This window comes from Schistocerca piceifrons, chromosome 6 (genome assembly GCF_021461385.2).
Source record: "Schistocerca piceifrons isolate TAMUIC-IGC-003096 chromosome 6, iqSchPice1.1, whole genome shotgun sequence".
Taxonomy (NCBI): Eukaryota; Metazoa; Arthropoda; class Insecta; order Orthoptera; family Acrididae; genus Schistocerca; species Schistocerca piceifrons.
In genome coordinates, this window is record NC_060143.1 from 77,440,893 (window position 1) to 77,452,967 (window position 12,075).

General features: G+C 37.5%; 1 protein-coding gene across 1 annotated transcript in view; it reads left to right on the forward strand.

The window, feature by feature from the left end:
* Positions 1 to 432: 432 nt before the first annotated feature.
* LOC124802420 (BSD domain-containing protein 1-like) overlaps positions 433 to 12,075 on the forward strand; it is a 79,424-nt gene continuing 67,781 nt past the window's right edge. Inside the window, exons 1-2 of the mRNA XM_047263185.1 lie at positions 433 to 560; positions 725 to 802. Of these exons, the coding sequence (XP_047119141.1) occupies positions 792 to 802 (11 nt within the window). The 5' untranslated portion in view covers positions 433 to 560; positions 725 to 791. The remainder of the gene's footprint in view (positions 561 to 724; positions 803 to 12,075) is intronic.

Consider the following 12,075-nt stretch of genomic DNA (forward strand, 5'->3'; position numbering starts at 1 on the left):
GGTCATCAGCGCCCAACATTATTGACGAACCATTTACAACTGCATTTTAAGTTGATCTTAAAATCGCTTATCCAAATTTCTATAGTACACAGTCTGCACATATAGTGAAAACAGTAACTAATGTGAAAGCCGTCGGTTAAGAATACGATCAAACAGCTCAAAATTGCATCAATAATGCCACGATCATCTCCAAAAAAGGGATTCAAAATCTGAAATTTTTTTGTAGGAAATTTGCTTCGATCACTTCCCTGCGTTACTGTTAACAGCAGAACAGGTCATTTCGTTTGGAAAAATAAATTTGCGGTATGGTCGATCATTAAAGTCGTGTACAATATTATATAAGGGAATGATAATGAATATATACGAAAAATAAGTTGCAAACGCTGTCCCATTTCGTCGTATGTTTTTTATTGACATTTGTAGTTGAAGAAGCTCACTACCAGGTGGCAGTATAGAAAGTAGTTCGTTGATGATGTGTGGTACATCTGTTTCGTCAAACAAAACAAGATAAATACAGTGCACTTTGTTGTCATTCTTACACGGAACAACTAGAAATGCGGGTATAGTTTTCAGTCTTGTTGTTCATACTTTGTATTCTGTCAAAAAGTTATTTGACGATGTGCTTGGAGCTACGTCATATGGATATGACAAGAGCATTCGTAAACATTAAAATTACTGAAAGTGTGAAAGCTTACAGAAATTAACGTCTTCTGTTATTTAACAGGTAGACAGATCGGACTAGCCGATGAGCTCCTGGTTCGTCTGAGAGCCTTAACATCGCAAGTTCTACAATGGCAGAAGGGTAACCAATACATTTGAAAGCTTATCAACATTCGCCAGTGTGCATCGGGTGACTCGTTTCAAAACTATCAATAATATTTACAATCAGATATTAATGTTTATTAGAGTGTACATTTTGTAGAGGGATTCTGATGTTGGTGATAGCACTAACTTTTTATAGTAGTGTGAATTCGCCTTCCTTTGTAACATTTTATGAGGCTGTTATTGCTACGAATTTGAATGACAGTACTGTCCATTTCGCGCCCGTCACAGTGTGTGTGTGTGTGTGTGTGTGTGTGTGTGTGTGTGTGTGTGTGTTTTAAGAAAAAACAAAGAAATGTTATGTGCAATAAGATTGACAGAATTGATTTTGGTTGTTGGTTCCCACCTCCCCTTCTCCTTTTGCTTCAGATTCTCATCTTCACACACATTATGTAGAATATATTATTTTTTACACTCATTGTTCTGTAGGACATAAGGAGGTGACCATGATAGAGCCGCAATAATTAAAATGTCTATAATGTAACATTCCATGACATAAGTGGCAATTATTTCTGTTTTTATTGTTGTGAGAGGTGGAGGAAAACAGAGAAATGTGACATGTTTATTATTATTTTTCTGAGAAAATGATAAAAGGCAACAGTCATAGGTAGATATGAATGTAATGTAAGTTAGTAGTGTTATTTGGAGTGTGTATTTCTTACCTTTCCCAAGGCTAGGAGTCATCTCACCCATCTCTCTGCAGAGCACCCGATGTTTAATGCGGACAGTAAAAAATAGGATGACTTTGCATTTGTTGGTTTGAAAAAGTATTATCAGGTGCAAGAATTGTCTCTCACAAAAGCCGCCTTATTCAACACAGTCCTTTAATCAATGTCCAGATCCTTAAGTAAGCTGTATCATCACTCATCGAGATTTAATAAACATTTCTGAAACCATAATGAAAGGCAGATTTTATAAGTTAAACCTATAGGCATGCTTTGGTTATTGAAGAGGGCATTTATTAGTTCTAGAAGTCTTGCTAAGTCCACCTCGTAGCCATATCTGGGTGTAATATGCTGAAGTGTCAAAATTGCTCTCCAAGATGTTTTAGGGAGAAGTCCTATCATTTGTTAATATACAAATTCATGTAACCAATTTTTATTAGGTCACTCTCTTCCTTTTGCTGTTGCAGCCATATGTAATTTTTTTCTGTTGGCGCTCTTATTTCCAGACAGAAGTAGGGCATTATTTAATTACCACTGTTCACCCGTGAATTTGCAATAGTGAGCAGTTGGAGAATGTAGATTCTGAAAGGATAAGTTTACTGCCTATAATTTGTATTTGAACTGTCTATCAACAGTGTAACTATAAGTTTTTCTGTTTTATACAACACATTATTTGATTTAAATATCTATTGTCAAGGTTTATTTATGTAACTCTTGTTCACAATTTTGTAAAGTTACTTTCTTGTGTTTCTCACAACAACACAGTATGTCCACATTTCTCAGATTTCATTAACATCTTTCAGTTAAGTTATGAAACAATTGAAATGTCACAGAAAGTGGGAGAGCTAAACATGACTTGGTGTGACATGTAAACATGACTTGGTGTGACATGGATCACCAACAGCATACAAAATGTGGGACTAGTGCAGCAGGGGATACAACCCGTCGGCTTTGGACAATGACGTCACAAGTGGCCAATCGAGAAGCGATTCTTCTTAGTGTTGTAGCTCCCTTCAGTGGCTGATAAGTGTTTTTTGGCTTTTAAAAAAAAAAAATCTCACGAGATAGAATAAACAGATCCACTTTATTAAGCAATCAGTAAAGAAACGAAACTGAAACATAACAGCAAAAGCGAAAATGGGAAACTGCTCTCTGGCGGCTTGTGACGTCCTTGTCCAAAGCCGACGGGTTGTATCCCCTGCTGCACTAGACCCCAAAATGTTGGAATTATTTATCACTTAGTATCAATAAATTATGATGAACACACACACACACACACACACACACACACACACACACACACACACACACAGCATAGACTTCAGATATCACAGAGTACAACAAGCATAAATAAGAATGATAGATTCCCATTCTCTCACACAGTATTACTCATTAATATGATTAAGATAGTTTATTATCTTCTTTTTCCTCAGTATTTGTCCCACAATGCAGCAGGGTCAGCTCTGTGTTTCCCTTTGATGTGAATTTGCACTTGTTCAGGGTGGAAATCCGTATGGAGGATATCGAGCTGTTGTTGTCTCAGTCTCCCATTAGATTGTTTACCATCCACTTTCAACGAAAACCCTTATTTTGTTATTATATCTTGGTCTGCTGGAAGTACATATCCATGCTACAGCAGACGGTTCTCACTCATCTTCTCAACAACATGTGCCACTCCATACTATCTGCAGATTTCACCATTGGTCATGTGATCATGACAGTCAGGCCAGATGTACACCGAAGCATGTCGATTTCCATTGTAGCAAGTCATTGGTCCAGTTCTTTTGTTGCCGTCCGACATTCTGCACTGTACTAGGCAAAGGGGTGGATTGCAGAGCGGTGTATTTCCAACTTGAGTTGGTCAGGGACTTTCGTATCCCAAATCACACCAGCCATTGTCCACCATTTAAGTTACACATTGCTAATGTGGTTTGTGATTTCAAGTATGGGGAATTTGTCAATAACAATTTTTGAGCCATGGTACTTGAAGAAGTTTGTCTTTGCAAAGTTAATACTATCTGTCTTGACAGTGTCCTTATTATTTACATATGTTGTTGGGTATTTAGTTTTATTTGTTTTGAGGGGTAGACCAGAGAGTTCACGGTGGTTATTCCACTTCTGAACATGTCACTGAAGGTCATTCTTGTTTTCAGTAGTCAGTAGAGTATCATCAGGAAACAGCATGGACCGATACTGAGGAGAACCTCTTAATGTTCTGTTTGCCCAGAATACATTAAAACTTGAGGCTGAATTGTATATTTTTGTTGTATCAGTATCAGGTCTCACATTGTCATTCCTAAACAGATTTAGATTGATAACCACACTGAAAAGAGAGATTAGAGTTTAACCTCAGTCATGATTAGAGACAGCACACAAATTCAGATGGTACATGCACGGGAGAGGATATCGGAAGTGCTATTCAAAGGAAAACGCAAGTGTTACGGAGTTGCTCTGGGAACTCAGATGGGAATCCCTGGAGGGAAGACAATGATCTTTTCAACTAACACTGTTGAGAAAATTTAGAAAACCAGAATTTGAAACTTGCTTCAGAATGATCCTACTGCCGCCAACAACAAACATTTTGCGTAAGGACCACGAAGATAAGACATGAGAAATTAGGGCTCATATGGAGGCATATAGGCAGTTGTTTTTCCCTCACTTTATCTGCAAGTGGAACAGAAGAGAAAACAACTAGTAGTGGTACAGTGTACTTCTTGCCACGCACTGTATGGTGGCTTGCAGAGCATGGATGTAAATGTAGATGTAGATTTCAGCTCAGAAATTATTCTCTGGGAAGAGTTTACTTTGTAGATGTAGTACAGCTTTTCATATTTATCTGTGTACAATATGGACTGCAGTTAAGCAGAACGGTATAACAGTTTGATTGAGCAGACAAATAAACATGTATTATTTAAAATGCATATTGGTGAATTGCTGTCCATTAAGTGTCTGTAGTTGAAGAAAAATTCAGCTTATGTCCCACAGCAGGCATTACAAATTCAGTCTTGACATGCATTTATTCAGTCCCACATTGACATTGTGCTCCTTAAACCTCATGATAGATGATAGCACTCTTGGATGTGAAATGAGCTGCACATTAACTAGCAGACTCAGCCACTGCAGGTTCATTATGAAAAGTTTTGTGCTAACAGCAAACTATGAATAATGCTAATCTGCTGATTATGTAAGCAGAAAACTCACTTTTCGATTGACACCAAGGAATGCGGTTAGGAGTATTCATTTGATCTGACCTCGTCTACACATTGTGAAAAGTCGAATTACAAATACATGTTGAAACACCAGAGAAAATGTGAACAGCAGGATACTGCTAACACCATGCAGTATAGACGCAGAGAAAAGCAGCACAAATAGTCACAGATTTGTTTAATCCAAGGAAGAGTGTCACTGAAGGAACTGAACTGGAAGACTATTGAAGAAGATGTAAACTATCTGGAGAAAGTCTATTAACAAAGTTTCAAAAATCAGCTTTAAATGATTACTCTAGGAATATACTGAAACCCCCTACATATCACTCAGATAGGGATTGTGAAGATAAGATGAGAATTATTACTGCATGCACACAGGCATTAAATCATTCTTTCCGCACTCCATACGTGAATGGAACAGGGAGAAACGCTAATAACTGGTACAATGGGACGTACCCTCTGCCATGCACCTCACGGTAGTTTTCAGAGTATAGATACAGAAAGCAAAATTACATATATCTGCTGAAACATCAGAACAAAATGCACCCCCTTGGGGGGGAGGGGGGGGGTTTTACAAAACTTGAATAAAATCACACTTCTCTCCCTCTTACAGGAATCAGTGTATGAAGAAGCTTCCTCATGAAATTGGAATTTTAAGCAAAAAGTGTGTGTTTAGGCACTTCGACCAACAATAAAAATTGATTGCTCACTTTTGCCACTGCAGAGCGAACCTATGTATTTCATTTTGTTTAACAATCTTTACAGATTTTGAACCACACCTGTGGTAACAGCGGTGTGTCTAATTATTTTCTTCTAAGCTTTTCTGTTCTTCCATGGCTGTACTGAAATAATGTTCTTCCTTAGTAATGACTGAATCTCCTGAATCCACCCAACTGCTCACCATTAAAATCGCAACTCTATGAAATCAACATGCAGCAATTATCAAATTGGCATGAAGTGTACTTCGTGCTTGAATGTGCAAAAGCTTAACATTTGAGCATAACTGTACATCTAAAGCACCATCTACATTCTCTGTATAAGGGAAGTTTTCACAGTGGGTTTCTCATTCACAGATAACATTTGGATGTTGTTTGTTTGTTTGTTGGAAGATCATCTTGGGCTTAGAGGTAGGAGAAGAAATGACTACAAAGCATGTGTCAGAATTCAGTAGGATTTGAACTTGTTTGCAGCAAGACGATTATCCAAATGGATCGTGTAAACATATGTTGGGCATTATGGTCTGTCAAGTGGTGACCATTGTTCAGACTTCCGTTAATGTGACAGCAGAGAGAGGTGTGCTGACAGCGGTGTGCCCAATGACAGCTCTGAACACAGGAGTGACATCATGTCATCTTTTCAGACAGTCCCAGTTCTGTGTACAAAATTACAATGGACATATCTGTTTGTGGAGGCTCCAAGGAGAATGAGCATTGCTAGATTGCTTTCATCATCATTATATGAGCCCAGCACTAGGGACAGGAAAAACCGACCAGTTAAAACTGATAGTGCTATTTTAGTTCTGAATAATGGTGTTTTTTGTTTTTTACTAATAACCGAGTTTTAAAAAAAAAAAAAAAAACATATTATCAATTAGCCATAGCAGCAGTGCCAAAATTTTCATTTTTAAATAAACCTTTTAAAAAAAATAATAATTTTTATTCATAAAATCTGCATCAGTGTCAAATGTAATGTCATTATAGAAAATAGTGAAAGCCATTAGTGCTGTTTTAATAACAATGCCAACAGAAATGAGCAACAAACACCTGGTATAATAATTGCTAAGCATTGCTGACACAAGAAAGTCCCAGTTGCTGTGTGTCATGGCCTAAGGTACGCGTGTACATGTAGTCTGCAAGACTTGCACCCACCTGGTCTACGCAGTAATTTCTCGCTGTCGTCTCCAGACGTCCATTGTATTACAGAATGGCACCAATCCTAGTATGGAAATATTTTTATGAAGCGACATAGCAATATACAGTTGTGTCCCATTTCAATGAAATAATGAGAGAGGAAGGAAATTATGGCAACAGTAATAAATTAAAAACTTAACAATAATTGCCCCTTAGTATACAGTAAAAATAGAAGGTAGCTGATCTGCTGCTTGTATCTACATAATGTGTCCTTATCTGCTCGCAGCCCTTGAAAGCTGATAAATTAACATGACATAGAATTCTTCAACCTGTTTTCACCCTTTAGCACCGACTGTTTGTAATCACCAAATAGTGACACGATCCTCAATCATAACAGAGCTTTTGAGAGTTTTTCAAAAACCTAGAGTTGGTAGGAGAATACTGGTGATTGTTTTGTAACATTCAACCACTTACCACTTTTTGAGAAAAGAGCAAAAGGTGAACAGACTAACTTTTATTTTATTTGCCTCTTTAGTTTAATATTTTACACTGATGAGGCAAAACATTGTGATTACCTGCTTAATAGCTTGTTTGTCCATCTTTGGAATTAAATACATCACTGATTCTGAGTATCGGGGATTTGACAGTTTGTTGGTAGGTTTGTGGAAGTATGTGGCATTAGATGTCTACGCACAAATCATGTAGTTCGCATAAATAATGGGCCACTGGTGTGCGTATGTGGTATGATGGCGCCTGATAGGAACCCAGATGGATTCCATAGGATTTACATCATATGAATTTGGTCACTTAGAGATCAACTTGAGTTCACTATAATGCTCCTCAAACTACTGTAGCACAGTTCTGGTTCTGAGACATGGACAATTATATTGCTGGAATATAACATCGCCATCGGGGAAGACATCAAGCACAAATGGATGCGGTGGTTTGCAGCTGTCAGAATGTCATTGATTACTACCACAGGTCCCATTCAAATGCAGGATAATGACTCCCATAGTGCAATACTGCTCCCACCATCCTGTGTCAAAGAGCGCAATGCATGTTTCAAGCCGCCGTTCACTTCGATGATTTTGGAGATGACCATTGACATAGTGTAGCAAACATGTCATTCACCAGAAGGACTGACAAGTTTCTATTGATCGACAGTCAAATCCCAGTGGTCCCGTGCCAACTGCAATAACAATTGATGATGTTGTTGGGTCAACATGTGAAAACATAGGGGTGGTCTGCTGTGGAGTTCCATGTTCAACAATGTGCAATGAATAGTGTGCTCAAAACACTTGTGCTTGCACCAACATTGTGCTCCGTTGGCAGAGATGCCACAGATCACTATCTATCCTACTTTACAGGGCAGACAAAACCCCAAACCACATGTTCTGTGAAAAGTCTTGGATGCCCAACCATTTAGAGCCTAGTGGTAGCTTGACTGTCCTCCTCTTTCCGTAGATGCTCACAACAGTAGCATGTGAATGGTTGACCAGCTTCGCCATTTTTGAGATACTCGTTCACAGGTTCTGTGTAGTAATAATAATAATAATAATAATAATAATAATAATAATAATAATCTCCCCTTTGTCAGAGATGTTTCTCTCTTCATTAGGGTGCTCCCCCATCCGTATCTGCATCATGTGCCCACAATGCCATCAGATGGCATCCAATGTCACAATGGGCAGTGGTCGTAATGATTTGGCTGATCAGTGTGTGTATCTTGAAACTGAGAGAGTCAGAATTGTTCAATCTTCGTTCAGTTTCTACATTAACTACAGGAAATAATAAGAATAAAAGACAAAAAATCATTTGTTTCAGAAATCAGTTATTTTAAGCAGTTTTAACAATTAGGTTAAAGAAGTGTGGAAAAAAAGATATAATCATAAACTGATAGTTTCAGTGATGACTGCCATCCCGAGCCAGCACATTGGCATGATGATGTCAGGTGCCATTGGGTACACGACACGATCACTTCTGGTTTGAATATCCAGTAATTTTGCACCGCAGTGGTTACATTTCTGATGCATTATTAAAGCCAAAGGTTGTGTGTCATTGTTGAAGTCTCTTTAACATTGTCTTTCAACAAGGTAACACAAGATCTCATTTGGCCTTGCTGCCGTTACCTATCTCAGTGCAGATGGTGATAAGCTTTCACTCATTGATAACATCTGGTCATGGGCTTCAGAGAGACTGTCACACAACCATGTGGCAGCCTCGTATGTTTGATGAATTCTGGCATAGCATTAATGCAACGTGGAATGACATACCCATATAAGATTCCAAGTAAATTTTAAATCAATTCTCAGCTGAGTTAGAACCATTGTTGCTCCCATAAGAGACAGCTCTGTTTACCAAATTTACCACCTGGTATACCACAGACGCAAAAACAAATGTAATAAAGTAGTCTCTCTATTACAGTGACTAACAAGTTGTTGTATCGTCCATAGTGTTGCAAATTCAGTGGCCTTGTAGTGTCTTAGGAGATCCTCCTGCTTTCCTCTTCAGTTTGGTATCAAGATTGTGAGATGTTTTAGATGCCATTTTTCATGCATCATTTTGACATGTTGATACCATTGTGTTGTTTTCAGTATTTTTGTTTGAGTATCATTTCTTATGTGCTTATTCCGTAGAGTAGCTAGTTTGCCATCGAGTGCCTCCCAGTGTGCCAGATATGGGAATGTTCACCAGATATGGAGGTTAATGGGGAAATAAAATCAACAGAGAAGACCAAAATTGACATCTGTTGTTCTGCTGTGTTGGATTACAGAAAATGAAAGGAAGAAAACTGTGAAAGACCACCATATGAACCATTGGCTTTTAAAATCTGTGCATATGTTCAAGACTTTTACTTGCATTAATTCCCACAGTGTCTCACATAAGAGAGTGCAGAAGTGTTTTCGTATAGCCTTTACTGAATGTGATAAAGACTTTGCATTCATAATTGAAAAAGATGTTGCACATGGGCTAGGATCAAGTAATGTTATGTGCAGCATGCTGTGTGATTTATCAAGATAGCAAAGAGATAATTCTTGCTGTATCATCTTAGGAACTGTGTTCACTTTAATGGAGAGTATCAATTATGATACCCTTCCTAAAATGGTCCCTCCTTTAGCATTTACTATAAACCAACACTCATATGTTGCATAGGGAAGACCCCGAACAGATGGTGAACTAGCGCTTATTGTGGATACTGGAAAGGAATGAACTCGTCATTCTTTTCCAAAGTGGGTTCAAGGAGTATCATTCCATATGTTTTCCTCCTCCTCTCAAAGACAAATGAAAATGAATGTTTGCTCAAGTGAGTGCCTAATTCATGTCAAAAGAAGCATCACTCGAAAAACAGCAAAGCAGATGCTACATTCAACCATGAAACTAAACACACTGTGTTGTACCATATCCAGGGAAGTTGTTACATGTTACAACAGAAAATTTTCCTACATAGAAACCACCCATTAGCTACAGCCTACGAAATCGACAAAACTTATTACCCTGCATATTTACACAGCTTCTCATCTGAAGATTGTGTGGCAGGATGTCAGATATATTGAAATGCTTTCTTGCAGAGAGATCATTGTACCACTGATTAGGAGACACTCTTAGGCAAATATAGACAAGAATGGATGTATTGTAAATGTTACTCACCTTTGCTGTGAACAGTATGTATGATTCAGTGAAAAGTGTTTGTGGACAGTTTTATAATTGGCCCCTCTTTGTGTAGTCTTTCAGCCAAATGGTGTGTGTGTATTCCTCATTTGATTTGCTGCTCTTACTTTGGCCATGTTTGCAGGTAAAATTACTGGGTTATAAGTTCCATGTGCTATGCAAAACAATTTTTTTCATATAGACCCAAACACATTTCAGCATCTTTGTGCTGTTGGCAGTGAGTTTTCAAATCTGCAAAATGTGATCATGTTTTAAGTGATAAATAATATACAAAAATTAGGCATAAACAGTTATTGTTTGATCTTGTCATCACCTTACTTTTACATTATAGGATTATGCTGGACTCACTGTACGGTACTTGGTACATTAAAATTGTGTCTATCCTAATTTTAATGAATGAGAACCATTTTTTAATGACACCATTCTCTCTTTTTAATGAGTCAGTTTGGTTTCTGTGTTTTGTATTTGACAAAAGGCTTGCATGGCTATGACACTTGTGGAACCTTAAAATTAGAAAGCCTAAGACATCCATAGGCGAGCTATATCTGACATTTCAAGAAAGGGAGAAACCAATCAAATAAAGATTTCTTTAAAAAAAAAAAAATCAAAATAAAGATTTATAATTTTCTAGAACACATACATTATAAAATATTAAAATGTGGTGACTAACTTCTGTTGCTAAGCAAAAGAACAAGTAAAGAACAGAAATTTGCCGAAAGTTAAATTTTGCTAACTAAACTTTGAACTTACAAAAGTTTGAACGTGAGGAAACAAATAAAAGTAATAATCTATCACTCATCGTAACATATGCCAGCTTATAACGTATTGAAAACCATGCATCAAATGATGTCGAACTTTTTCCTGTATATTTTTATTATATTCTCTTTGTGTCAGTGTCCTCCTTGTATAATGTTTTAATCTGCATTGAAATCATTGTTCTTCTTATACATGCGGCCTGATGTAATTGTGTATACTTGTGGGCCAACTACTGGCCTTTATGACAACTTTGGCCTTTGCAAGTACACACAGCATGTTTAGATGTCATGCTACATGCTGAGTAGGTCACAGTCAAATCAGACTCACTGGACACACAAACATTTCCCAGCTTTGATGAGTTACTTGGAATGATGTTGTATATAATTGACTCCAATCTCATAAAGCTTGGTACATTTGTTTTGCTATATTATTGCTATGTTTATCTTATTAATAATTTTCCTTATGTAACATATTTGTGTCATTTTGCTTAGTCAACTGAAACTAGTCATCACATTTTAATATTTTATAATGTAAGCAGTGCAGACAATTATTACAAATAGAATTTTCTTGTAATTTTTTGACATATCCTGAAGTGACTCACTGGGAGGTCTGGGTTGTTGACATCTTATGAAGTGTTCATATGTGTGTATCGTAAGCCTTAAGGCATCAAGGTAGTCAGCCAACCATCTGTAAAAAAAGCATAATCACCATTTGCAGATTAGGCCTTAGGCCTGTTCTGACTGGACGACTGCTGCCTTAGAAGGCAGTACGTCAGGACTGACCTGTAAGGTGCAGTCAAATGAAAATGAGATGATTGAAAAAGATAAGTAAACTGTTTATTATTTCAGAAGTAATCGCCATAACTGTTTATAAAATGGTAAATGCCCATATGGAAAGATGTTGGCCACAAAGGCTTCCCAGCGAAACTTCGGCAGCATAGTCGAACCAACCTGGACAATATGTGGGCTCTCCCACAAATCTGTACAGTCCCAATCTCTCCCCATACAATTTCCATATATAGAGCTATTTGAAAAGAAGAAACAGATTTCAAACATTTATTGCTTACAAACTACAAAAAATAGAAACACAATTCCAACATTCTTGGAA